Below are 27918 nucleotides of genomic sequence, written 5' to 3'. Positions count from 1 at the left end.
ATAGACACAAGATACGCAAGACACGAACCAAAGCACAAAGGAAAAGAGACGAGGTGACGAAGAATGAGCCCTGATGGGAGGGAGGTGTGCAAGACGAGGTGCGGTTGAGGGAGAGGAGGATTTGAGGAATCCCAGCTGGTAAGCCAGTAGTTTTTAGTTGGTGGAGGGGCGCGCAAGGACTTTCCAGGCGTGCGAGGGCGTTCACTGGCGTTATAGGTAGGTAATAACCGGCAGGCCCCATAGGTAAGGCTGGGGCGGTTGCCTTGGCCTGTGTGGGCTGGTTTTTAACTAGCATGTTGATCTCTCAGTGGCCCATCACCCCGCCCGACCAACAACGCTGTCGTAGTCTCGGAATTGACTTCTGTATGTATTGAAGTATCACCACCGTCAGACAAGGTGACCCTCTTTTCCATCGCCGTCCCGTCTGTCGACCTACAGGATCGGAGGAGAATGGATTGTCCAAGCTGTCCATGTCAATGGCAGCCTCCTCAAAGTCCACACTTCGGACGACGCCGTCAGAAGGCCTTGAAGCAGTCGATGCTTCTCTTAAGGGGGGCGAAAATCCCCAGCCGGTACCGTAGAGGGAGGTCTGGAGCACTGACAAGTGCACAGGGCAACAGAATCCTCTCAAACCACCCACGCACGACCTCATTGGCGTCTAAACGGCCCTGGGCGCTCCCGGTGCGTCAAACTCAAGAGCTAGAGCGACTCTATGGCTGGTACCACCACCGCATCCTTTTTGCTCACAAATCATTCCGCGGCCAGCTACAGACATTGTAACCACATTGCTACATGATGAAGCGGTGTCGTCGCTCAACCGCCGCTCAACGAGATGTGGTGCTACGATTGTCTTCTTTGAACAGTTCTGGGTGGGATGGGTGTTGTGGAAGCCAGTATCTACCTACATAGCAGCAGTCGGGGCCAGAATCTTCTCCTATTTGAGGCAGACACAGGTTGACGCCGGCATTGATGGCATTATTTCGAACCAAGGCAGAACCTGTCACTATTTCCACAATATCGAGTCGTGCGAGCCCACAGCGACTCGGGAACTCACGAAGGACCAAGGTACGGGACGATGCCGTTGAGCGTTTGAAATGAAAACCTCGCAACAAGAGCAATGGAAATAGAGTCCGTGCATGTCACGGCGCGGGTTTTGATATCGGCACAAAAAGAGAACGCTCTGGTCTCTGTTTGCCCCCGTTTGCCCCCGTTTGCCCGCAGCATAGGTAGAACTCTGCTAGGTGGTCCCCGGGCAGATAGCATATCCCTGATCCAGCAACGGTCCAGGGTTGGTAGAGGACCCTGAAACTTTGTGGCCTGGTAAGTTGATTGAACTGCCCTTTTTGGCGGAAAGGCGACCCGTTGGAGTAACAAGCCAGCGTCCTAGTCAATTGAGTCGGGATATCTCTTGCGCTTTAGGAAAACTTTGTTGGGAGCTGGAAAAACAATCAGGACCTTTAGGTGCAACATTGTTAGCGCGCCCAGCCGTCTCTGTGCTCCATGCATGGAGAAAGACGACGTAAAAGGGCTGGATGTCGGTCAAGGAAGCAAGCTTTGCGAAGCTGAAAAGACGGCCAGCTGGACGCGTGAGCGTGTGGGAAAGGCACTAAAGCAAGCAAGCAACAGGCCGACCAAGCGAGTCAGCCAGGGTCAAGTGCGTTAGCGACCTCCCAGAGCATGAAACGCGATGATAAAACTGGAAGCCCAAGACCAGGATGTACGTAAATGGCTGGTCAATCGGATGAGAATATATCAATGCGGATTCGGTGGGCTTGATATGCCATCCCGGACGACTTACTGGCCACACACACACTTGACCCAACACCATCACAGTCACCGCTCGCATGGCACATGCGGCTAAACCAACAGTCTGCCCACAAGCCAAATCGAAAAACAAGTTTGCAGACCCCGAACGGAAATGTCGTTTGTTTGTTGTTCGGGTACACGAGGCCGATCGCGCGGTCAGGCGGAGACCAAGAGGAGCTCGTCTGAGATTCTGACAGCCGAGTGGTTCCCAAACAAACATGGAAGGGCCTGCTTCTCGTTTACGAGCGAACAGGGAACCGTGGCTCGTCCGGGTGGAGGCCCGCTAACTGGTTCCCTCATAACAGGGAATCGTTCAGCATCATGATAGGCTAGAGCTTCAGATGACGAGATGTGGGTGTTGATGCGCCCAAAGTCAGATCTCGCGTCGCGTGCCAGTCGGTCTAGCCCAATACAGTCCTGATGACACACAATTGGGGGAGCTAGTCGGCTGGCTGTTCCCTGCAAAACCTGTGATTGTTCGACTGACTGGTGGAATGTTGAGTTGCTGTTGTGTTGTCACACATCAGCCTCTGATGACGTGACACTTGTCAGACAGTGCAAGCCAATGCTGGAGTAAGAGAAGGGGAATGGGTTTCTGGAAAGAAACGTCCGCTGATTTGCTGTTCGCGTCTTGTAGCAGCGCTTGAAGGAGTTTTCGTATTGATTGAGCCTTTTGCCAGACGAGGCGACATGATGCCTCTGCAAGAGCTTTTCGCAAGGCCAATCTGGTGGGGGCCTCAGCCGCTGTCGGGATGCCGATCCTACAATGCTAGCGGGGCTAGAAGAAGGAAAGCTCTCGTTTTGTGTTCTTTTTGCAAGCTGGTTTACGTGACTGGAAGCAGCTGGTGATTGAAAGGGTTGAGGTACTCGTGGATACAAACAAGACCGTCACATACTGTATAGCACTGCAACTGCTTCCAGCAACCATACGAGGGCAATCAAGCCGGAGAACTGCTTTCACAAAAAGCAACGGCTGGGAAGTTGCGGGGGCACCAACAAGCCGATGCTCAAAAGGTCCGTTTGACATCAGAGCTTGCAAGGGATGGGCATGACGGATGGTCCATGCGTGATGATCTGATATCCCATGTCCGGACAGGGTACGAGTAGAGACTCGCCCACAGCAGCAGTCGTTTCATGCATACAAGTACGAGTATACGGATTCAGATGCAAGGAGAAAGTCCGACGTTGCGGGATCCTCTGCTGCAAGGTCTCGCTACAGGGGATTCGCCAGCTCTAGAGCAAGACAACAATCTGGAACGCTGCTTCTGAGGCCGTCAGCTGCAAAGTAAGAACACCTTAGTCCAACCAATAAATGATCGGCTTCCGCGAATGGTGATGGAAGCACCCAGGTACATAGGATCGAAGGCTGGTTTTCTTATATTGGATGATGGTGATGTCCTCTCTTGTTTCCAAACCCCCTATATGCTATCGTTACCTGGCAGCCTGGACTCCGAGGTTGCTCACTCGTTGGCATTGACTTTCTCTGGTTGAGGAGTAGGCTGTGCTCGTTGCTTCTGTCTTGTTTGTAATAGTCAGGCTTGCCCGGAAAGTGTCATGGACGGCACCACATCGTAGTAGTCAATGCTGGTCCTGCACACTCTCCGCTACTGCAAGACGCCGGTGATTTTAGCGAGGCACTCCCTGTTGCAATGTGAGTGCCAATGGCTTTCTCTGGGCGTCTTTTTTCGGCTCGTGGGGCACTGTTCTCTTTTGTGACATGGTTGGTGCGTGTCTTGCTTTCGGGGTTTTGGCTAGGCACTTGTAGGTTCCCCGCTCTTTCCAACAAACCCAAAAAATAGCTCCATGGTGGGATTGAGATGGGTGTGATGTGTAGCTCCCTTCAAAGAGCTATTGGCGGTTGCGGATCTGAAGGGACTAAGAGGAGAAGCAGTGACATTATTGCAGTGATTGAAAAAAGGGAAACAGAAATCAATGAGTTTCCAAACTGCGCTCTGACGAATACTCGTACTTGGTGGAAGGGATGATGAGGTGCAACTAAGTCATATTTGGCTTAGACTGCCAAGACGGCGGAAATTTCGGATTTAACAATCTCGAAGGTTGCGTACTCAATACAGAAAGTCTTTCACCACTTTGAAGTTTTATTACACCTCAAGTAATGATCGTCCCTGTCCCATCGGCCCAAGCTGAGACCTTTGGAGAAGATCCATCATCCTACAAGGCCCCAAGCACCATCCCGAGGGGTTTTGCAGTAAACACCCCGGCGTTGGCTAGTCTCGCAGTCCAGCCGGCAGTTCACCTGGCTTCGTATTCTGAAATTCTGGCTTTCAAGGCCCTCCCCACAGCGACCAGAGACAGTGCGGAAAGAAAGACGTGACAACGGGTCCATCAACGCCACAGCGCCCCGCCTCTCGGCTCCCTCGATCCCTCGCAATTTTAGCTACACATCAACCACATCGCGAGACGGCTTGCCTCTCATCCCCGGTCGCATTTCAGCTCCTTAGAACCCGAAACATCCAGTCACATTCACCTTCAGCTGACGTGCTGCGAATCTCGACTCTTGAGACTTGTCTGCGTGCACCTGAGATTGCGCAAATAACCCCGCCCCTTGCTGCTCTTATCGGCGCTATCGACAAAGGTAGCAGTCTGCTTGACAAAATTTTCGGTCTTTCTTTTTGGTGACCCATTAATATTGCAATTATGGAAGCTGAGATCCAGTCCCAAATCCCTAACATCGACCATGTGCTTTCGGAATACTCCGTAGTAAGTTTGCGGAACACGAAGCTCAGCCTCGTTTCACCCCATATTGTGTTACTGACCAGGCTCTAGGGATATCTGAATCATGCGTCCAAACTCTATTTCTCAGAAGATGACCCCTCTGCTCAGTCTCCACTGGCTGAAGCTCTTGATACTGTAACCTCTCTACTTGTGTCTGCGTCAGGGAACTTTTCTGAACAGAATGAGGCTGCCATTCGCAATCTGGTCGAAAGATTCATTGCAAGGTTAAGCGAGGCAAATGGCATTGATCCTGAGCGGCGGCAGATGCCGTTCACGGCCAAAAAACTTGAGCAAACCATCCAAGTCAGCTCGCAGCGTAATATATCGTCTACCCTAGGTCTGGCGAATGCAGGCGTCGATCTCGAGGCTACCAATACCCGCAAGGTAGAATCAAAAGTCGACAGGAAGAAGCTTGAAAAGGCCGAGCGGAAGATTCGGGCCAAACAGGACAAGAAGGTTATGAAAAATGTCGAGTATGAGGCATCAAGGCTGCTAAACCAGCCCGATCCTACCCAGTCATATGAGGAGTTTTTCATGGCAGTCAACCCTTTGCAACTTGGTGCCGATGCTCAGTCAAAAAGCAAAGACATCAAGGTCGATGGGATCGATGTGTCCATCGGCGGAAAACGCATTTTGACTGACACGTCATTGACATTAGCATACGGACGGAGGTACGGCCTGGTCGGTCAGAACGGTATCGGTAAATCCACTCTTCTGCGTGCCCTGAGTCGGCGAGAAGTCGCTATTCCAACCCACATATCTATCCTGCACGTCGAGCAGGAGATCACTGGAGATGATACCCCGGCTCTACAGGCCGTTCTTGACGCCGATGTCTGGCGGAAACATTTACTAGCCGAGCAGGAAAAAATATCGAAGCAGCTTGCGGCACTTGAGGCCGAGCGGTCAAAGCTGGCTGATACCTCAAAGGATGCTGGACGTCTGGACAAGGAAAAGGATGGCCTGGACACTACACTGGGAGACATTCAGGCCAAATTAGCCGAGATGGAATCAGACAAGGCCGAGAGCAGAGCCGCCAGCATTCTTGCAGGCTTAGGGTTTTCGCCGGAACGCCAACAATTTGCGACCAAGACATTCTCAGGCGGTTGGCGGATGAGGCTCGCCCTCGCACGCGCACTATTCTGTGAGCCCGATTTGCTGCTGCTTGACGAACCCTCCAACATGTTGGACGTCCCATCGATCACGTTCTTGTCGAACTATCTGCAGACATACCCAAGCACCGTCTTGGTGGTCTCACACGACCGTGCCTTTTTGAACGAAGTAGCGACCGATATTATTCACCAACATTCAGAGAGACTCGACTACTACAAAGGGGCCAACTTTGATTCTTTCTATGCCACCAAGGAGGAACGGAGAAAGAACGCCAAGCGCGAATACGAGAATCAGATGGCGCAACGGGCGCACCTACAAGCATTCATTGACAAATTCCGATATAACGCTGCCAAGTCGTCCGAGGCACAGTCTCGTATCAAGAAACTCGAGCGGATGCCAGTTCTGGAGCCTCCCGAGGCCGAGTATACGGTGCACTTCCGGTTCCCGGATGTGGAGAAGCTTTCGCCGCCAATTATCCAAATGTCGAATGTCACTTTCGGCTATACCAAGGACAAGCCGCTGCTTCATTCAGTGGATTTGGACGTTCAACTCGACTCCCGAATCGGGATCGTGGGTCCCAACGGCGCAGGTAAAACCACTGTTCTGAAGTTGTTGATTGGACAGCTGCAACCCACCTCTGGGTTGATATCCCAGAATCCTCGTCTTCGTGTCGGATACTTTGCGCAGCACCACGTTGATGCCTTAGACATGAACACGTCTGCTGTCGGGTTCATGCAGAAGACCTACCCCGGCAAGACGGACGAAGAGTATCGGCGACATCTAGGGGCCTTTGGGATTACAGGGATGACGGGGTTGCAGAAACTTGAACTGTTGTCCGGAGGCCAGAAATCCCGCGTCGCATTTGCTTGTCTGTCCTTGACCAACCCGCATATCCTGGTGCTGGACGAACCGTCAAACCATCTGGACATCGAGGCGATGGACGCTCTTTCCGTAGCGCTGCAGCAGTTCCAGGGCGGTGTGCTGATGGTTAGCCATGATGTGACCATGCTTCAGAATGTCTGCACCAGTCTGTGGGTCTGTGACAAGGGCACCGTCGAGAAGTTCCCCGGAGACATCACGGCGTACAAGAAAAAGATCAGTGCGCAAGCGAATGAGGCAGGTGTTGTTCAAGCACACTGAGGGTGAACGGGATTTCACGAAAGACCTCGAAATGCCGAAGGAACACGGAGCATTGGCCTCCTGCGACGGGACGGGCGAATTCCACGAATAGATCTATATCACCTGCCGTCCTTGTGACATGATGCTGGGGCCTTGTATACCTGGAGGTTCTTGGCAATCGAGTGAAGGTGCTGTTATTGCACCGGCATTTGCGCCTGGAACAGACGGCATCAAATGCTGGAATTTATTTCTATTGATAGATGAGCAGATGAGCTATAGAGAGGGGAATTCTCCGTGGTAGGTCTGTAGGCCATAGCCGCATGTGAGGGAGGAGGGGGGGGGGCATGAACTAGAACATCGGATACATCGGTGGGATTCCCGGCACGTCGATGGCCCAGAAAGTTGCCGCCACCAAGACGCTGGAATGAGATCATCGACATCATTTGCGACAAGAACCTGGCGATAGATCATCCCCTTCCCTCTGCATAAAGTCCCCAGTCAAAGACCTGCACACCAACAATGATGAATCCTCTTCTCGCTGCATTCCGGACGAGGTGCCTCTTCTACGTCTCTCGGTTGCTAAACCCTCGTCGGATTCCCGTTTGACAGCCTGCCTCTGACGTGCCATCCACCGTGACCATACCATCTACCATCCGCGTCTCCCTTAGAACAAGATGAAGACATTCTTCGGAGTGACGGTGACGCTCTTGGCCGTCCCCTTTGCCATCGGGCAATCCTCCTCGACATGCGGTCCCGCGCCTTCAGGGTCCATCCAGCCCTCTCTCGCCTCCGGCTACCAAATGCAAGTGGTTGCGACCGGCTTGTCTAAACCACGGGGAATCCTCCTCGACAATGCAGGTAATCTGATGGTCATCGAGCAAGGAAGAGGAGTTATATCAGTACATACCCTTAATGAGGACACTGCAGGCTGTGTCTCTGTGGTCAATTCAACCGACATCACGGCAGCGTTAGGTGTAAGCGCATCCACTTTGTGCATGGTAATGACAAGAGCTGACTTGTGGTAGTTGAATCATGGCATCGAGTTATCTACCGATGGGCAAACCCTGTACGCCTCTTCTTCGGAAGAGGTCTTTGCCTGGCAATATTCCCAATCGTCCCAGACCGTATCAAACCGCGTCACCCTCATCAACAACATGGCAGGCACAGACCACACTACTCGCACTCTATTACTCTCAAAGTCAGCTCCCGACCTACTTCTGGTCAGCCGAGGCAGCACCGCCAATATTGACTTTGAAGCCTCGACCCTGGAGTCCGGGCATTCTCAAATCAGGGCATTCAACTTGACCAATCATACTGGCGCTCCCTACGATTTCAGCACAACGGGACTACGACTGGGTTGGGGTTTGAGGAACGATGTCGGGGTGGCAGAGCATCCCATATCTGGAGGCATCTTCTCTGTTGAGAATTCAGCCGATCAACTCTCTCGCATGGGCGTCGATGTACATCAAGACAACCCTGCGGAAGAGTTGAACTTCCTGGGATACCTAAATGGCACAGAGTATGCTAATCAGGGCGGCAATTTCGGCTATCCATGGTGCTTCTCAGCGTGGAGTGTTGATATCCTGCCAGACAACGGCAACTTGACGGTGGGCAGTCAGTTTGCCGTGGACGCGAGTACTGCCTCCAACAACCAGAACCAGACTGATGCCTACTGCGCGGCGCAGCTGCCTGCAAGCTTGGTCTTCCAGGCTCACATGGCGCCTCTCGACATCAAGTTCAACAACAGTGGTACTGAAGCTTGGATCACTTTCCACGGAAGCTGGGACAGGGACGATCCCGTGGGGTATAAATTGAGTGTCGTGGCATTCACCAGTGACGGTCAGCCTGTGGACGATGTCACGAGCAAAACGGCTGCCGTTGACATCTTCGCCAACGCAGACAACTCAAAGTGTCCAGCCAACTGTTTCCGACCGGTTGGCATGGCCATTGACGACCGCGGTCGCATCTTTGTGTCCTCGGACGCCTCTGGCGAGGTTTACCTCATTACAAAGGTGTCAGAAGGCAACGCCACGTCCTCTACACCATCGGGTTCGCCCTCTGCCAGTGCTACTCCGTCGATTGCAGTGTCCAATCAGCCTTCATTCCTATTGCCTGTTGTCATGCTGTTGTGTGTTAGCGTCCTTAGCGTTCTCATAATATAAGGAATAAAAGTACAATGATTACGAGTCTTGGAAATGAATGATATGTGCCGTTGAGCTTCTCCTGTATATACTCGGGTATTCACTCTATTCACTCTTCTGTCCTTCACACAGGCGTCCTTCACACAGGCATCATAGCCCTTGTCATGACGTTGGGGTGGCTCCTCTGATTCTGTCAATACGCCGATGCATGGTAGCTCCATCTTTCCAACCAAATGCTCAAGCAGGAGCATTGACGCGGGATCTAGAATGGTCAGGCCCAGTCGATACGGCCTTCGCTCCCTCTATGAGGACAAGGTATCAGCGTCCTAGTATTGTTGAGAACGTGGCCTCGACTGGGATCTAGGTGCCCTCATAATGCTTAGGATGCAGCATCGACCTGGAACAAAGTGTCTTTCCATTGGGGATGTCTCCTGTGCTCATTCGGATGGTGTCTCGGGTAGCGAGTGGGATCTATGGCGAGAGGGCGCATCGCAGGGCAACAATATATCGATACAGCCCGAGTAATTTTAGGAGGACACTCCACGCGCAGGTTTATTTCGACGGCCTTTTGTTCACTGTACCAACTACAAAAACCAGGCGCCTCAGTTACAAGTACATGAGGTACCTCATTCTAAATGTCTCCAATATTATTATAGGTCGTTCTACCTCGTAGTTTGTGCTCGGTACATGCAGCCAGCATCCCTCCGCGCAGCCGTCCGCCTTTAGCCGATATCCACCTCGCCACCTCAAAGTCACCGCCACTACCACAGTTACAGGAAGGTGGCTGGCTGTGACGGACACACATTGGAGGCTTGGATCATAGCATCATCACCTCTGGGCTTGAGACTATTGCCTAAGTTCTGAGACCCTGGACGAGGGTGAGTTTCCACATCCAGTTAACTGCGGTTGGTCACTGGGCCAAGTGACCTGACTACCATCCAGAATCTTTTGCCAGCTGCCCACTCAGCAATCCGCCATTGTGGCAGCAGTTGGTGCATTCCTTCGTCCCATATTCCAGCATTCAGACAGCTGGCACCAAGCCACCTACCTCCAAGCTGCTACGGCCATCACCGCCTTGTCACTTGGATCGTCTTGCAGCTGCAATGATCTCGTCGACCTTTGGCCGCAGGAAGCTGCGATAGTCCCTCTGGTGCACCTGCGCTCCATGGGCAGGTGGCTGAATGTCGACTTCTACACCTCCAAATGGCCAGGCTGCCAGCAATGAGGCCGGAGCAGCTCAACATCCGGATCCCAATCACCTATCTCTGCCGACCTTCCACTCAGTTCGCGAACCCTCCAACGAGCGAGAGGGACGAGTTTCAAGGACCGAGTCGACTGCTTCGGGTTCTGCCAGTAATCGAAGTAGAAGTCGCAACCCCGAGCCTCAATCTTCTCGACTACTAGAGCGTCTTTCCTTTGCTAGCAACAATGCTCGAAACGATGTGGACTCCAAGAGCAAAGAGAAGGAAAAGGAGAGAGAGAAAGAGAAGGCAAAAGAAAACGACATTCCCCGGCACAATGTCTCGCGACGTTCTGGTGGCTTTCTACTCGAACCCGTCTCAAACTCCAAACGACTGTCTCGCGAATCCCCTACTCCTTCTGCTCGACAAGATCTTGAAGACAAACGGAACGGAGGCGACTCTGAATTGACTCTCGCAAAGAGGAGGAATAGAACGTATGGCCACTCCAGCTCATCCTTCAAGCGTTCTCCGTTGGCAAGCGAGGTCAAGCAGGATCCCGTCATACATAACTATCCAATCTCAGATCAGTTGGTCCATGGCACTGATGTCCGACGGTCCTTCTCAACCTCACACAGCGGCTCTCACTTTGAGGCCACTTCCGGCTCTACCTCGCGTACCATGGATGTGCAAAGACCGCCCATCCCCCAGGTCGGCTTTGACAACGACCCTGCGCAGATTGTCAACATGGCTTTAACTCTGAGTGAGGGTCGGCGACGCCTCGCTTCAGGAAGGAGATATGTATCGACCGATCAGGGTGACCGCCGTGTCGTCTCCGCTGCTTCAACTACAAATCCTAGCAACACCGTTCGGAGACGGAGTATCGCTCCATTTCTGGCGACGAATCGTCAGTCATCGCAAAGTGGCTCTCCCAGGAGGAAAACCTCTACCAAACTATGGGACTCGAACACGCCCACGACGCCGCAATCTGTTGATGTATCCGTTACCGAAGTCGTACCCAATCTAGACGTCGATTCCGACTTTATGGACCAGATATCGCCGGCCACCACAGCCCGGGTTGCCAAAGCAAAGGCTTATTTTGAACTGGCCCACGAGCATCGACGTCTTCTGCCGCACTTGCCTCCAATACGAAAGCCAGGTACTCATGTTCATTTGACTGGGCCAGAAGCAATGCAGAAGGCATATAATCCTCTACAATACGTCCGAAATCGGAAGCTCCGCATATGGGAAAAGACGGCGATTGATAGCGAGGCTGAGGGATGGCATGATGTCTTGAAGGTCAGAGCCTGGGTTGACGCTGTGGTTTCAAGCCACCCAGAGACCCAGCACGATTCTTTGGAGTGTGTCCGTCTACCTCCGCTGGACCTGCGGACTGCGGAGGCTGATCATGAGGATACCGACGACTCGCCAGATGAGCCAAAGAGTACGGTGCTACCTCGTGTTGTCGAGCAGCTTCGTCCCAAGCCCCTTCGCCCACGATCTGACTGGGTTACTCATCCCGCCGACTTGATAGCTGATGCATATTGGTTGGAGCAAGGCTTGAACAAGACGAAAATCCAGGACCGTGACAACAATTTGATCTATCCACCGAATACTCACTTCACATTCTCAGGTTGGCGCAATCAGACACCTGTCAATGTACCCAGTAGATTGCAGCAACCCTCCCCACCTCCGGAATCTCATGGCGACTCACTCGAGGAGACACCTTCATCGGCTTTGCCTGAGCTGCCCACTTTCAAGTCGGCTCATCATACGCACAAGAGTGGGCGTCATGGCCGCCGCAGAGATCTCATCAGAGACTCTGTTCACGGCAAGAGTGGCAGCAGCTCTAGGGAGCGCTCTCGCATACGCAAGAAGCTGTTCCAGGACAGTAGCGACTCGGACTATTCGGCCTCAATGTCTTCGGAAGATGCTGGCATAGAACGTGGTCGTAGGCGACTTCGACGAAAGAGACACGAAACCACTGTCAACAATGGTCTGGACAAACCGAGGGGTCATTCGCAGTCAAAACAGACACAGCAGACATCGGTCCCCAGTCACGGCGACTCTAGTCAAGGATCATCTGCGCCGACATCGAAAAGAACCTCTATGGATCATACCGGGCTCAATAAGCTCTTCCGAGTGGACAGCTTCAAGAAGTCTACTCCCTTGACTCGTTCACGCAACAGACAGGACGCCTCTCGACCTCGATCCATCCAGGTCCCTGTTCGGTCGAGCCTCGAGCACGAACACCATCCCCGTGCATCTACAGAATACGATACCACTACAGCCCCTAATTCCCCTAATGGGGTCGAATGGCCCAGTATTGCCATCAATCTTTCCCCACCTCCAAGTAGACCGAGCTCACCGTCCAAGAACCCGCTATCTACCATTCTGCATCCTTTTCACCGCAAACCTCATAGGGGTCAGGGTCAAATCAGCACAACTGACTTTGCGCATGTTCCGCCTGTGGAGTCAGTTCGGGAAGACGACGTGGAAAAACCCGTCAACGATACTGATTCTCGTGGTCAAAGCCCCATGACTAGGACGCTAACTTCGCTGACCAAAAATCAGACAAACTCGACAGATGTCGACGACGGAACCATGCAGTCGTCCATCGAACACAGACACAGCACGGCGAGTAAAGCCAGTATGCGGTCAACCGCCAATGCAGGAACCGATCATTCGAGAATTCGTGCCATATTCAAAGGAGGTCGCATTGCTGAAATTGTCGGGAATGAGGTTTCTCGGGTGGGAGACTTTATCTGGAAACGTGATATCCCGATAATATACAGGCACAGAGGCTCGGCTTCGGAAGGAAGCATACGATCTTACGAAGGGTCGGATTCGGAAAGGGAGCAGCACCACCAGCAGCAGCAACAGCACAGCCATCATCATGGTCACCATAACCAACAGCAACCGCTGCCACCACAACAAAACGGGACAACTCTCAAAACACCTCCTCACCCGACCCGCTCGAGATCGTCCACTGTCTCAAGTACCAAGAGCGACCGCGTGGCGCCTGCTGTCATGAAGACAAGTAACCTGGAAAGTGATCGACCTCGATACAATAATCCTAATTTGCCCAGTTTCACATCCCCCTTTCAAAAGGATCGTCAACGTCAAGAGAAACAGCAGGGACTTTTGGCGCCTGAAGATGCAGCCATACGGAGTGATCCTACCGACCACATCTCTCTGCTCGCAGCTCAGCGTCGCGCGGCTTCACATTCACCACGTCTTGCTGCTCTGCCCAAGCTTGACACTGGAACGCCCACGACGCCAAGCGAGGTGAGTCGACAGAAAAGCTACGGTTTCGGTGCAGCTCTGGACCTCAGCAGATCGCGAGATGCATCTGACCAATTGAACTCTGTCATCGGCCCAAAGAGTGGACTGGGTGTCCTTCGTCCAACGCGATCTACTAGTGATCTTTCAAAGATGGGTGGCTCGGAACTTGGTCAAGAAGATGGTGAACCAGCAGACGTGACATGGCGCGATATTGAACGTGCATATGCCCTGCTATTCACTTCCACCGTCAAGGCCCGAGAGATTGGACGTCGGGCAGAAGACCCGGGCGAAGAGCTGCCAGCATTCCTTCTCGCTAGTCTTACCCCGGAGAACAGAGCGTTGCATTCTGCGAAGCCTTTGCGTGTCAAGAAGCGAGAACGACATATCGTTGCAGCACAAAATATCATGAAAACGCTGGAAGGCCATTCATTGACCTTCAATAAGAAACTACATTCTTTCACCACGTCGCTCATACCCACTTTGCACAGCCAGCTCCAGATCCTCGAGGACCAAGTGGAAAACAACATGACACCGCAGGTGCGAATGACAGCTGATTCAGCAGGCGAATTGAGCATGAAGCTTTCCACTACTAGTACGCTTGCTGTCAAAGAACTCAATGACACGATCGAAGTCGCTTTTCGCAGAAAACGGAGGGGTCCGATCAGGTTGTTCCGCAAGCTGTGGTTTGCAGGTATTGAGTGGACCGTCGTCGGATTACTCTGGCTCATCTGGGCTGTTGTTTCAGTGGTCAGACTCGCTTTGGGAATGGGCCGATGTGTCGTCCGTGGAGTGAGATGGTTGCTTTGGATCGATTGATCGACCAGAACCTGGCAGATCGACCAAACGAAGATCTGCACTCGATGCGCTGTTTGAGAGAGACTATGGGGCCGGAAAGAAGAACGAGCCCTTTTCTAGGAAATATGGTTGGATAGTGCCTCTTGTTTTCTTCAGACGAGCAAGGCGTTCCGGCGCTGGTTGTAACCTGTTTGTCCTCCTCGTAGCATCGAGCGGGTTGTTAGCTGCCCTTGTGCTCACCCCCTGGAAGAGACACGACTCATGAAGACTCTATCCATTCCTTGTTGGACACGAGGGACATTTAATTCTTGGCTGGGACACGATATAGTATTCTTGTATTTGGTATAACATTTTTAATTGACGGAACAGATGGAAACAAAGGCATTAATTGTTCATTCTAGTGCAGTTCAATTGAGATGCCACTGTGGTAGCCATGTAGCGAAGCTGAATCTATCTACCCACTCCCATTTCTCTCTGTCTCTCTCTATACATATGTATCTATTATCGGTACTGATATCTATTCTAAAGGACGCACATACAGACACCTCTGACAGAACAAGGAAGAAAGGCTTACGAGATATTTCAGCGACTGAATGGATGGGCCAACGCCATGGTTTTTTGGTTGTTGTGGCTGCCGGAATACATATGTATATATACACACAAGCCTTGCCTCCTACACACTTTGTCGTTCTGGGGCGCAAAACTCTCCCCCCCCTTTTCCCCCCAAGTCTTTCCTTATCCATCCTTGCTTTCCGCGTCTATCAACCTTACAGGGGCGTCAAGAGAAAATTCATCCGACCCGCAAGCATTGCAGTCGAGCTTCTGTCTCGATGACATCGAGCGCCTGTCTGACCTCAAGCACCTTCCTCACGTCACTTAACCAATCCCGGCTCAAGACCTTCGCCCATCCTTGGAGGGAGTTCATTTCTCTTGCCGCACCATCGAGGTCGCCTTCTTCCAACATGGTTTCTGTTCTAGTGAGGATGCTCTCCACATCATCGCCCGTGGGTTGCCCATGCTTCTTGAAGAGCACGTTCGAGAGTACTAATGAGGCGGCGTGCGATGCGATGCCCGCATTCTCGGGGAGGAGTGATGCTTTTCTGACTTCGTGTGCCACGCGGCGGAAGCGGTCGATCAATTGCGGCTGCGAAGGGATGCCCTTCTGGTATGAGGAAGGATTGATGGACGCAATGGCTGCGTCGACAATGGGATCACCGTCAGCACAGAGTTTGAGAGCAGCCAGTTCCCGCACGAAAGCGCGAGGCTTTGCATCTGAGGCAGCGCTTGCGTCGAGCGCAGATCGGACGGCATCCACAGCCACCTGCAACTTCTGGGTTGCGAGGTTGGAATCGATCACGCCGTTCCAATTCGACGTAAGTTCCGTCAGATTGTCGATATTAGTACTGAGATCAGACAGCTTGCTCAATCTTCCTTGCCGCTCCGACTCCACCAGGTCTTTGATCTGAGCAACAAAGTCACGCTTCAGCTGGATGGCTTGCTCGGCGAGTTCATTCCTGAGTCTTTGTTCCGCGAGCTCAGCGCTCCGCTGAACCTCGGTCTTCACCTTCTCCTCGTAGAGCTGTGCGAGACGGGCTCTCTCAGTCTCGAATTCTTCACGATAGCGGGCGTCGTCCTCTGCCTGGGCGGTCTCAATCCTCTTCAGCAGTTGTTTGGCCCCTTCTTCAAACTCTCTATGTGCCTGGGCAATACGCTCCTCGGCAGCCTTGCGTTCTGCATCACGTAGTACGGTGATCTTGCTAGCAACCTCTTCGAGAGATTCCTTCGCCTTGGCCATAGGAGCGGAGTACTTGTTGGCAGCATCGGCGGAATCTGAGTTCACGACAGTAATGAGATCATTAACGATCTTGACCAGCTCTTGTACCACGGGTTCTTCGGCGTTGGGTACCGTGACTGGAGAGATATGTGTGACTGGGGGAATGGCCGGTGGTCGCGAATCCGTTGCTGGGGCAGCCTCTGACAGCGGCGAGGAAGTATCTTGTGCAGCTGCAGGTGTAGTTTCTGGTTTACCATCTTGTTTTGACGCTGCACTCTTCTTCGCGGTATCAACCGAGACACTTCTCTCTTTGGGTGTTGCACCGTGTGGATCTTGTTTGGCATCAGTAGCGTCTTTTGGCGTCACCACTGGGTTTGCATCCAAGGCACTCATATGCTTGCCCTTTTGTGTAACGTCGCTTCCCTTTTGTTCTGCGTCATCTACGGCTCGCCATGAGAGTCCGGACTTCTGGGGAATTGTGGTGACTTTGCTCTCCTCCAACCGTCCATCAGCGCGAGGAGACCTTGTGACGTTATGCCTGGCGTGCGGAAATCTTTTCTGGAACGACCTTTCCTCGAAATATAGGACAGCGTCCTCTCCGAAGGGAATGTATTCAGTGAAAAAATCGTGGAAGTTGTCATTCCTCAATGCATAGAAAACGGCTCCTCCGTACGAGATGGCACCTAAAGTAATCAGGTAGAGTAGCAGGCGAAATCGGGAGAACCTTTTCCGCGGTGTCGGTGGCTTCTGAGGAGGGGGTGGAGGAGGCGGTTCAGCTGGACTGACGGACGCCGGTGTCGTGGGAGGGGCCGTCTGCGTCTTGGGCGGGCTTGGAGGCGCGAGCGGGACATTCTGAGGAGGAATGGTCGAGCTTGAAGAAGGTGAGGCTGGCGTGGCAGATGTTGAACTGGATGGTTGAGGAGCTGGACTTCCAGGCCCACCGGGTCCCAAGGGAACTTCTGTCTTGACCGGAACAGCGCCAGATTGACTGCCTGGCAGGAATGCCGGGTCAGAACTCAAGATCGAGTCCTTTCTGTCCGTAAATGCCCTCCTCTGTGAACCTGATGTTAGTCGCGCGAGCTCTCATCGCTTGACTTAGAAGAGACGAAGTGTACCTGAGACAAAGCAGCTTGGGCAAGCAATTGCCGACGCACAGAGGCGCTAACGGGCCTTGCTAACCGCAGCATTGTAGACTGCGCCGGCCTGTCCGGGCCTTTTTCGAAACGAGTGTAGAATACGGCGTTTGGTGATCGAATCTGTCGAAGTTTTATTGTGAAGCTCCCAATTGATCTCCGAAGCTCGGGTGCTGCCGCTTTTACAACGAAGATTGTTGCGAATCACGTGATCATCACGTTCGTAGAGCCCCTTGATTGCAGCCTTGTAAGTTTGTACTGAGTACAGGAAGATGATGGTCGAGACTCGAATTAATGCTCCTCTATCTCCCCTTTTTTTGGCTGCTGTATTCTAAGGCCTTAACACCGCGCTAATAGTCACAACAATCATAAGCCACGCAGGGCAGTGCTGGGCGTACGGCCTCATCTTTTTCCAGCTTTTTCAAGCTTCCTTCGCTTCTTCCGCAGCTTCTCAGCTTCCTCATCACGTTTGTTGTTAGAGTATTGCATCTTCTCATACAGCTTGCGCTTCTTGTTACTCATCATCATCTTTTGTCGTTCGACTTCCTCCTCTTTCCGAGACCGTTCTGTCTGTCGAGCTCTGATGGCCTTGGCCTTGGGGTCTGCTCCAATCAAGTTCGATTTGACAGGTCGTCCTGCTGCTTCCGCTTCCAGTTCCTTCTGGTGTTCAGCATCCTCGTCTAGGTCTGAGTCTTGTGAGATAGCATCATCGAAGCCACCGAAAGTATCTGCTTCGTCTTCTTTCTCTTCCTCTTCCGATTCGTCATCTGAGGGTGCGACATCCATATCATGCGCATCGATATCATCGTCCTCATCTTCATCGTCATCATCGTCCTTTTCCTCAGCTTCTTGTCCCTCAACGGCTTGCTGAGTAGTCTCTTCTTGCCCTTCTTCATCTTCACTCTCATCAATTGCGGCTGCATCAGCCTCACCTTCATGCTCCTGCTCTTCCAAGGTCGCTCTTGGATCATATTGGCCACCAGTGGGCTTGACCCATGGGCTTAAATGAGGAGGTAGCGTCTCTCCAGGCGCATATACGTCGGTGCGCAGCAATTTACCCTCGTTGACACAATCCCATATCCATTGCGGCTGGACATAGATTCTTCCGGGCATGATGTATCCAGGCTTGACAGTCTGAAGACTTTGATCTTTCGAGCCTTCTTGACCCTGCGCGGATGAAAGTGATTGTGACGGTGCAGGCCTGTCCACGATTTGATGCGTGATCCGGGGATCTCTCTCATCATGGGTAAACGCGCCTTCACCTAGTACGGCATCCCAACCCACGCGTTTGCAGCCAAATGCTCTCAGCAAGAACTCAATGGGATGACGAGGAGCTTCGCGGGAAATGAAAAACGTGAACTCCGAGAACAAGTGTGCGGCTTCGTCGGCAGTTAAATCAGGCTGTGGCAGGATGTCCCCTTCTGGTGCGGCAGGAATGAATGTATCAATAGCATCAGTCTGTGCTTGCTCTTCGGTGGGCTCATCCTGCTTCACGTCTTCTTGAGCCGAGGTCTCTTGGGCAATCTTGTCTATTTGAGCCTGAACAGCTTTTGTGTTGCCATTTCGTGCATGACCATTGTCCAATTGTTTGTGTTCGTCCCGTTGATCGATGCCCCCACCAATCCCGCGCCCTTCCAGCGTGAACGCGGCCAGCTCTGCTCCTCGCTCGTCGGAAACGACGTCAAACTTTGGGGGATACACAAGGCCGATTGACGTATAGAGCCTGTAGTTGACAAAGCCCAGAAGGGTGCAATAAAATTCCACAAAGGTACCCATAATCCGGTAGTCCACATCCTGGGTTACCCGTTGCACAAATTTATACGGCACTAACCACATTATATCCTGACCTTGGATCGTCGCTTGGTAGTAGATACCTTTGATGGACAAGAAGGATTTTCGTAAGGAGTTAGTGGCGATTAGGTAGTGTTCAAACTCGTGGCAGAGGCGTTGACAGCGCGCAATGACCTTGGCAGGCACCTCGGTGGTCGAAGGGAGGTTGGCGAACAAAGACAGCAATGACAGCGCATCGTCCAGGTCTCGGAGAGCGTCCACGAAGGTAGGGTACCGTTCTCGCACGATGTGATCCAACTTTATTTTTGGCATGCCATACTTCTCCAGCCGAACCGCATCTTGCACTTCATTGCGACCCAGAGATCTGGCAATCTTCTTCTCGAGGGCTTTTTGTTCACGGAACTTGGCCAGCAACGGTTCGTGTAAGAGGTATTGGATGTCTTTGGTGTAGTAGAAAGTGGTCGAGTGAGTGGCCGATTTGCTCGCCTTTTTGATATTTCGGGGTTCGCGAGGGTAGATGCCCTTGAAGATACAAAGCCGTCGAAAATCAGGAAGCGATATCTGCAGTTTGCGTACAGCTTGTGTTCGAGTAATGTAGTTCTTCGCCTGGCCGGACTGGCCCTTTTTCTTTTGTTTCGCCATCTTGGAGTCTTGCAAGGAGGATGACTGGTATTTGCAAAGGTGTAGGGCGCAGAGATTGAGCGCACTTCTGAGGCCGCAGGAAGGGAAAAAAGTTCGAAGATGTGGAGAGAAAGAGACAATGCCGCAGTTTTGCCGAGATCCACCCATGCAGGCTGCGGCCACTTGGTAACTTCACACCAGCCTCGACCTCCTTTTGAATTCTCCTGTCCACAACATACCAAGCCAACAAGCCTGCAGGCGACAACCATCTGGCCAATGTGGTCTACAAGTGAGCGCACGTTATAACGACAATGGCAATATCGCTGGACCGCAAGACGGTCGCGATATACGCCGGCGCGATTGTGCTACGCCTCGTCATTTTCCTCGCTTTTCCCGACATTCCCGATTTTTTGACCGCGAGAGTGGAAATATCGACTCCAATCTCGAGCTTTCAAAGACTCCAAGAAGGCCTCTTTCTTTATCAACATGGATTATCACCTTACGATGGTGGTGTCTTTCACCAAGCGCCGCTACTGCTGGTCATCTTCGAGATCCTGCCGCCGACGCTGGTCTTTGTCGGTCTGGATGTCCTAAACGCAGCATCCCTACATGTTATTGCGGACGACCTACGAATTCCAACCTCTCGCTTTCACCAGTTGGATGGCTCCCTGATCGCTGCGGGTTATCTCTTTAATCCTTTTACCATCTTGTCGTGTTTGGGGAGGAGCACCAGCATCTTTACGAATGCTGCCATTATCCAAGCTGTCTTCAACGCTCAGTCAGGAAATGCAATCCGCGCCATGTTCGCGCTTGCGATTGGGACCTATTTGTCAATGTATCCAGCTTTACTTCTGCCACCGACCCTGCTCATGATCCATAAAAACAATCGATCTAGGTCTCTCGCTGCGTCAATCGTTTCCTATACCGCAGGGCTCGCTGCACTCCTAGCCACGACACCCATCTTAACCAGTGGATTCTGGAATTTCTTGGCCTCTTGCTACGGCGTCCAAATAACGGTTCCTGACCTGACTCCCAACGTCGGGCTGTGGTGGTACTTCTTCATCGAGATATTCGATTCTTTCCGGGATTTCTTCATCGGCGTTTTCTGGTTGCACTTGGTGGGATATGTAGGAGGCATGACTCTTCGACTCCAAAGCCAGCCTCTTTTCGTCATCACCAGCCTGCTGGGCTTGTTCGCCATCTTCAAGCCATACCCGAGCATCGCGGACGTCTCGCTGTATCTCGGATTTTTACCAATGTATCAACATGTGCTTCCCTGTAAGTTGTGTCCCCAACGAACCCAACACCCGGAGGTCTCGCTGACAATCACAGTAACTCGATACACCTTCATCGCTGCATCTGTGCTGCTGTATTCGACCCTATTGGGCCCTGCCTTTCACCATTTGTGGATTTACGCCGGCTCTGGCAATGCCAACTTTTTCTATGCCATCACACTGGTTTGGAGTTTGGGGTTAACCATCCTTGTTGGAGACACCTTGTTCGCTGTTATGCGCGACGAATGGGAGATGGAGAGGCCCGAAATGAAGGGTAAAAGTGTACGCCAGATATGAAAAAGCTCTCGAAGGGGATTATCATTTCACTGGCTTCGAGAGGATGATATGACTCGGTTCTTTGACGGTACCGTTTCTTAGCCTGCGTGGACTGGGAGAGAAGTCGTCCTCTTCATAACCTAGTTGCGTATACCAGGCGACAGCTCGTCGATTGGCCCTGAAGACAGTCAACATGATTTTGGTTATGCCAACGTTCTGACCAACGATCTCGGCGATCTTCATGAGTTTCTTTCCCAATCCTTTACACTGCCATTCAGGAGTGAAATGAATCTCGTAGATATAGAGGACCTCGTAACCATCCTCATATGTGATCATGAAAGAGATGAAGCCGGCCAGACCAGAGGTGCCGTGGATTAGAACAATGTATTTCAGGTCTGGCAACCTCATCTCCCTTCTCTTCTTGGACAGCGACCAGTTCACCTCCGAGTTCTGGTAGTCCTGCGCACTGGTCTCCTCGACTAACTTCAGGCATGCGTCCAACCATCGACTGGGTAGGTTGGCGGCGTCCACTTCCAGCCTTGACAACTCCACTCCAGGCTGACAGCCCCCCAATTCGGTCAGGAGTTCCCGTGGAGCATATTTTGCGAAGAAATCGGTCCCTGTCAGAGCGTTCACTGTCTCCACGAGCTTCCCTTCCGCCATCGCCCGACGTTGTGACTTGCTTCTTGAGATCTGTGGCTTAGGGTCCCGCGAATCTGTCATATTGGGGGTGGCTCGTGGCGCTGATTTGTAAACAGTGCTGGCTGGCTCTACAAGTAGGCGGTAGTCCAGGGACAATCTCCGAAAAAATATCGTAGCACTTCGCGGATGGTTGACGCGCCGTAGCAAAGACGCACACGACGGACTTGTATCCGAGCCAAGTTGTGATATCTTGGCGCTCTTGGCACACTTATCGCCTTGTCACGTCCTTGCACGTCTCTGTGCTTCGTCGTATCAGCATGACATCACGCAGATCTCCGCACGTGCTCCGCTTATGCCACACATTTTGAGCTTCTTAAGCTTCGTTCGCGTGAAGTAATTGTGATATATTACGATTTCAGGCCAGTCAAACGCCCTTCGACTCTTGCCTGAAGTGGACACCATTGCTAGGATTTCCAATGCGACTGCGGCTCCTTCCATTGGTCATGACTTAATTGAGGAGGTCAAGGAGTATCCAAACGACGAATACGAGGGCAGATTCCCCTCCTCCACCCTCGCTGCACTCGCTGCATTCAAACTTCTTCCACTCACAATGGCGTCCTTATATATACGTGTGCTGCTGTCGTCTTCGCGACCTCGTCTGCCTTCGTCCTTAACACGAACAGTCCATCCTTCGTATCGAATAGTGCCCTCTGCCAAAATGCACTCCGCTCCCAAACTCAAAGACCCCTCCCTCCTCATCTCCCAAGCCTACATCAACGGCGAATTCGTCGACGCTGCCTCGTCCGAGACCTTTGACGTCGTCGACCCTGGCTCCGGCAAGAAGATAGGGTCATGTGCTGAGCTTAACACCGAAGATACCAACAAGGCCATTGCCGCGGCAGAGAATGCATTCGCTTCCTTTCGCAAGACCCTCCCTCGAGAGCGAGCGACAATGCTGCGAAATTGGTATAACTTGATGATGGAGAATGCTGACGACCTGGCCACACTGATCACTTGGGAGAATGGCAAGCCCTTCAACGACGCCAAGGGCGAGGTGGTGTATGCCGCCAACTTCTTCCAATGGTTCAGCGAAGAAGCGCCTCGCATTTATGGAGATACCATTGGGGCCACTGTCCCGGGAAATCGAATTATGACGTGGAAACAGCCCGTTGGTGTCTGCGGTCTGATTACACCTTGGAACTTTCCAGCCGCAATGATCACACGAAAGATCGGCCCAGCCCTTGCGGCCGGATGTACCGTAGTTGCGAAGTCCCCGGGAGAGACTCCCTACACAGCCAATGCCCTGGCCGAACTGTCCCGACGAGCAGGTATCCCTCCTGGAGTCGTCAACGTCGTCACCGCCATGAAAAATACAGCCGAAGTCGGTGCGGTTCTCACTACCGACCCCCGTGTCAAAAAAGTGTCATTTACGGGGTCCACCAATGTGGGTAAACTTCTCATGAAACAGTCCTCTTCCACTCTGAAAAAGCTGTCATTTGAACTCGGGGGTAACGCCCCCTTTATCGTCTTTGACGATGCCCCCGACCTAGACGCCGCAGTCGCCGGAGCGATCGCGTGTAAGTTCCGGTCGTCGGGCCAGACGTGCGTGTGCGCCAACCGGATCTACGTGCAAGAAGGCATCTATGACGCCTTTGCGCAGAAATTCACGGAGAAGGTCAAGAACTTCAAGGTCGGGTACGGGTTCGACGATGGTGTGACTCACGGCCCTGTCATTCACGACCGTGCAGTCGCCAAAGTGGAATCTCACGTGCAAGACGCGACGAAGAAAGGCGGCAAGATCCTCTGCGGCGGGAACAAATTGCCCGATTTGGGATCCAACTTTTATGCGCCGACGGTCATCGCCGGCGCAACGAACGACATGGCGATCGCCCAAGAAGAGACATTCGGCCCCGTCGCCGGGCTGTTTCCATTCAAGACGGAGAAGGAAGTTGTCACGCTCGCCAACGACACCGAGGTGGGCTTGGCGGGATACTTCTTTTCCCGCGACGTTGGACGCATCTACCGTGTCGCCGAGGCGTTGGAGGTGGGTATGATTGGCGTCAACACCGGGCTGATCTCCGACGGTGCCTCTCCTTTCGGAGGCGTGAAACAGAGCGGGTTCGGAAGGGAAGGCAGCAAATACGGCGTTGATGAGTATTTGGTCATTAAAAGCGTGACGATTGGAGGAATCAGCAATGACCTACAAGGCTGAGTGAGGAGGGTGACTTCGGACGGGGAAAAGGAGAAACCGAAAGGAGAGCATGAAGAGCACAACAGCAGTTGTGCGAGGATACCCAAATCAAGATCAAGATTACTGGGGCGACTTTCAAGGTTGAGGTTATCGACCCGCGTCGCGCGCCTCTTACGTTACAGTGTTTTTGTACAACAGGGAAAATCAGGCACCATCCTTGGGGATCGATGTTCACAGTCTGGTGGACTGAATTGCGTCGCGTTCGTGGCCGGTGGCGCCGACGTGAGCGGACAAAGCCAGAAAAGATACCGGTGCGAAGTGCAATGTCCAGTGTGTAACTCTCCAGCGACGAGGAGGAGGAGGAGGAGGAGGAGGAGGAGGAGGTTCATATGAAAAGTACCTATTTAGTCACTCTGAGATATCATCTTGGCGGGAACCACGATCCCATGATCTTATGCATGTATGTATGTCCTCTTTCCCCCATATTCATTCAGGCCTTATGCCATAGCATAGCATGGCATGATACAATGTGATACATGCTCAGATCGACGATGATAGCAGCATTCCATAGGATTTCGGCGTCCCCTGACTCTTGAACTCTTTGGTTCAGTTGAGCCATATTGTCAGCACAATGACCGGAGAGTCAGAGATTTCATATTCACTATCCTGAGACACTTCGAATTCGGTTTACTCGCCACGGTTTACTCACTTCGGGTTTAATTCTTACGCTACTTTAAATGAGAACCGTCCTATGTATCATCCTTCCTTACGAGCCATTCCCTTTGATATCACAATTCAACTATTCGCGACGCCAAAGCCACAACATTGAAGCCGCCTGCTGAAGCCCTCACCGAGATGTCTGCGATAACTTCACCAACCCAACTTCAGTATCACCCTCATCGGGAGCCATCGTACGAACTCGCCGCGGTCCAAAGCACCAAAATTGCTGAATCAACTGTTGCAGTATTGGAAAGGTCTCCGAGAGATCCCCCACAACACCTGCTGCAAGAGGCCCAACGGCTTGCAGCATATCAAAAACCGAAGGAGAGACTCGTTGGCTTCGTTGGAAATTCTGGTGCCGGAAAGAGCAGTACCCTCAACTCTCTCTTCGATGAAGACGGCCTCGCAAAGACTGGTGCCTGCGGCTCAGCCGTGACCCCTTTCGCCGCCGAATACCGATACCGTGAGCCTGGCCAAGCGGCTCCCTTCACCTTGATCTGCAGGATGATGGCCGGAGAAGAGTTGGTCAAGTACTTTGGAGATCTACTTCGTGACTACTGGAGCACTTCACCGATCGGCCGAATGAACCATGAAGAGGACAATTCCAACTCGTACGAAGATACCCAGGCAGCACGCGATATCTTTGAGGCCACATTCGGAGGAATAGAAGATTTCGACATAGATCGCCTCAACTACGACGAGAATGACAAAGACGGCAACGCTGCTAGGAGATACTTGTCAGAATTGTGCAACCAGCTGGACTTTCCCGACAATATGACCGCAGACGGCGAATGGAGAGAAGAATCAGAGGACGCCGCCGGGTGCGAGGATCATCAGTCATTGCTTCAGGAACGAGGCCTTTGGCCCCTGGTCATGTATTTTTCAATCTTTGCAGACACGGACATGCTAAAATATGGCCTCACCTTGGTCGACCTTCCAGGTTTCAATGACACAAACCTCGCCCGGGTCAGAGCGGCAAGGAAAGCCCAGTCAAAATGCGACGATATTTGCGTGGTTGCGGATATTGCAAGAGTCACTGACAGTCAGATTTTGCAGCAGAATCTCGAACTTATCCAAGCAAAGGCCGAGGGGTTAAAGTCGACCACGGTCAATATCACAATCATATGTACCAAGTCAGCCGCAGATTTGGACAGGAATAAAAGCGTGGAAAAATTGGTGGACCGTACCCAGCTCAACTACGCCAGAGCCGAGCTACAGAAGGCCAAAGGCGCAAGCGAACAAGTGAAGAATCAGGCTAAGCGCAGACTGGAGACCCTTCTCATTACTGCTCGGAATCAGAAGGTGGAAAAAGATCTACAAAAAAAGTATGGCGCATACATCAAGGGCGGAATACTCAAAGTATTCTGCGTTGATAACCGCATGTACTGGAACGCCACTTGTGACGCAGAGCGAGAGCTGAGTGGCATTCCAGCTCTACAACAACATCTGAGTGGTCTTCCAGCCGCATCTTTGTTCAAGGAGACGGATCTTTTTCTGGCCAAAAAGATTCCAGCACTGGTCAGCTCTTTTGCTACTTGGGTGGAGTCCTGCAGAGTTGACCTCGAGCTTGAAAATCGCCCGCGGCTTCCCCGAGCAGGCGACCTGAGATTGTGTCTACACAAGGTTGAGGAATGGGCCACTGGAATGTTTCGGGTCTTTAAACGATGTTTCAACGCGCGATTGAAAGAATGCTCAAAATCGATCTGCGCAGCCTGCCTCAAGGTCGCTCAAGACTGGGAGAAGTGGCCTGGAGGGTCAGTAACTTGCTGCGTTAGACATGCCGGCAATTATGCGAAAGGCACAATGGGTGTCAGAAATTGGAACAAGGAGCTACTGGAGTGTTTCGAGGACGAGGTCATGGGCCAGAGTTGGCACGAATTTGAAGTCGCGACCGATCCGCTTCTCAATGGACTCCGTGACATCGTCGCGGTATTCCAAGGGTACGCAGAGCAATGCGCCGGATCGCAAGCCCCTGGCAATTTCCTACGTTCGCTTACCGCTAGACTGGACATCCTGAAGAGCACCTTTCAAGAAGAGATCAAGCTCTGTCTCAAGGGGATCAGTCTCATGAGGGTTCACGCGATCGGGACTCACCAGAACTCTTACATTGTGGACTGCATGCTCGAAACATACCAGGAAGCCTGCAAACCTAGAGGTATAGTTTCGCTTCCCTTGGCCCTTGTATCTTGAGCACTACTAGGAACTGACCGAAGAATAGGTGCTGGAGCGGTCAGGACACGCCTCGCCATCTTGCAAAACTGGGTTAGTAGCGAGGAATTTGTCGAGGCCTTTCGGACACATCTTGCCGAAGATTTCCAAGATGTCATTGACGACGTGTCGGCCCGGGTCAAGGCAGCTCTGGAACATGAGATCGAGGCGATCGAGTCGGACCTCGAGGCTATCCAACCCTCCAAGGGCAACGAGCGGCTATTTAGGGCCAATCCAGAGTACGGCCAAGAGTGTGAGGACATTCTGTCCATGGTGACCAAGCAGCTGGGGGAGATTGACGAGCTTGCCGCCACAGCGCGGGCGATGGCCCGTGAACGCTACGGATGAAGACTGGAATCTGCGAACAGAGACAGAAGAAGGGGGTTGACCGAACAAAAGAAGTGCGAGCGACTACGTGATGGAAACCAGAACAGCGGACCCTACAGCAAAGGCTAAGATGGGGGCGCAGGGAGCTGAAAACAAACACCACAAAGAGCTGGATGCTACTTGATCGAGGTGCTTGCATACTGCTCTTGTTTCCACCATCACCTGGGACTGGACTTGGATCTCTGGGCGTGGGGCGGCGTGGCTAGATAGGAGTTGGTCCACGAGGTACTTGACCAGAGATGACTCTCGCCACACAATGACAATTGACAATGGAGTCATTTTTCGAGTACTTTCTATCACGTACCCCGTCTGCCCCTGCTCGCACCTCCATACCTCTTCCTACCGACGGACGAGGGATCCCCTTCCCCCTTTTCTTTCCTCTGTCTATCACAGCCTGGCCATATATCTACCTCGCTCCCTCGCCACCTTCCTACCTAGGTAGCATGTATATATGACTGTCTCATGTCCACACGGTATTTATGAGGCTTCTAGGCGTGCTACACAGGCCAGTATATACATTGGTACATAGCTACACAGGTACATAACCACACAAGTTAGTGCTTGTATTAGTGTCAGTATTAGTGCTTGGGTTGGTCTACATCTCCTTCCCTCCTCTCCCTCTCTTCTCAGTCTCTCTCTATGCCGGGCTCCCTCTCCTTTCGTACCACTACACTGTATTTGACTTTGACACGGGAACAGGGAAAAGGGGTGGTATCGTACTGTGTCTTGCT

The 27918-nt window shown here is 52.3% G+C and overlaps 9 protein-coding genes across 9 annotated transcripts; 6 read left to right on the top strand and 3 right to left on the bottom strand.

Annotated features, from left to right (window-relative positions):
• Window positions 1-4464: 4464 nt before the first annotated feature.
• Z517_02040 (uncharacterized protein) lies at window positions 4465-6792 on the top strand (the record flags this gene model as incomplete). Its single annotated transcript, XM_013431151.1, has 2 exons — window positions 4465-4527; window positions 4594-6792. The coding sequence occupies 2 exons, from the start codon at window positions 4465-4467 to the stop codon at window positions 6790-6792; spliced, it is 2262 nt and encodes a 753-aa protein (XP_013286605.1).
• Window positions 6793-7445: 653 nt separating this feature from the next.
• Z517_02039 (uncharacterized protein) lies at window positions 7446-8933 on the top strand (the record flags this gene model as incomplete). The annotated part of the gene is made up of 2 exons (XM_013431150.1): window positions 7446-7745; window positions 7797-8933. 2 exons carry the CDS (start codon window positions 7446-7448, stop codon window positions 8931-8933), a joined length of 1437 nt encoding a protein of 478 aa, XP_013286604.1.
• A 1160-nt stretch (window positions 8934-10093) lies between these two features.
• Window positions 10094-14191, top strand: Z517_02038 (uncharacterized protein; the record flags this gene model as incomplete). Its single annotated transcript, XM_013431149.1, has 1 exon — window positions 10094-14191. The coding sequence occupies one exon, from the start codon at window positions 10094-10096 to the stop codon at window positions 14189-14191; it is 4098 nt and encodes a 1365-aa protein (XP_013286603.1).
• Window positions 14192-14960: 769 nt separating this feature from the next.
• On the bottom strand, window positions 14961-17131 carry Z517_02037 (uncharacterized protein; the record flags this gene model as incomplete). Its single annotated transcript, XM_013431148.1, has 2 exons — window positions 14961-16997; window positions 17060-17131. 2 exons carry the CDS (start codon window positions 17129-17131, stop codon window positions 14961-14963), a joined length of 2109 nt encoding a protein of 702 aa, XP_013286602.1.
• Window positions 17132-17479: 348 nt separating this feature from the next.
• On the bottom strand, window positions 17480-19510 carry Z517_02036 (uncharacterized protein; the record flags this gene model as incomplete). Its single annotated transcript, XM_013431147.1, has 1 exon — window positions 17480-19510. One exon carries the CDS (start codon window positions 19508-19510, stop codon window positions 17480-17482), a length of 2031 nt encoding a protein of 676 aa, XP_013286601.1.
• Window positions 19511-19800: 290 nt separating this feature from the next.
• Z517_02035 (uncharacterized protein) lies at window positions 19801-21060 on the top strand (the record flags this gene model as incomplete). The annotated part of the gene is made up of 2 exons (XM_013431146.1): window positions 19801-20767; window positions 20822-21060. 2 exons carry the CDS (start codon window positions 19801-19803, stop codon window positions 21058-21060), a joined length of 1206 nt encoding a protein of 401 aa, XP_013286600.1.
• A 21-nt stretch (window positions 21061-21081) lies between these two features.
• Window positions 21082-21762, bottom strand: Z517_02034 (uncharacterized protein; the record flags this gene model as incomplete). Its single annotated transcript, XM_013431145.1, has 1 exon — window positions 21082-21762. One exon carries the CDS (start codon window positions 21760-21762, stop codon window positions 21082-21084), a length of 681 nt encoding a protein of 226 aa, XP_013286599.1.
• A 637-nt stretch (window positions 21763-22399) lies between these two features.
• On the top strand, window positions 22400-23893 carry Z517_02033 (uncharacterized protein; the record flags this gene model as incomplete). The annotated part of the gene is made up of 1 exon (XM_013431144.1): window positions 22400-23893. The coding sequence occupies one exon, from the start codon at window positions 22400-22402 to the stop codon at window positions 23891-23893; it is 1494 nt and encodes a 497-aa protein (XP_013286598.1).
• An 834-nt stretch (window positions 23894-24727) lies between these two features.
• On the top strand, window positions 24728-27148 carry Z517_02032 (uncharacterized protein; the record flags this gene model as incomplete). The annotated part of the gene is made up of 2 exons (XM_013431143.1): window positions 24728-26747; window positions 26811-27148. The coding sequence occupies 2 exons, from the start codon at window positions 24728-24730 to the stop codon at window positions 27146-27148; spliced, it is 2358 nt and encodes a 785-aa protein (XP_013286597.1).
• Between the last annotated feature and the right edge of the window lie 770 nt (window positions 27149-27918).

This window comes from Fonsecaea pedrosoi (assembly GCF_000835455.1).
Source record: "Fonsecaea pedrosoi CBS 271.37 unplaced genomic scaffold supercont1.2, whole genome shotgun sequence".
Classification (NCBI taxonomy): Eukaryota; Fungi; Ascomycota; class Eurotiomycetes; order Chaetothyriales; family Herpotrichiellaceae; genus Fonsecaea; species Fonsecaea pedrosoi.
Note: the sequence above shows the minus strand (reverse complement) of the source record. Positions and strands in the feature narration are given on the sequence as shown.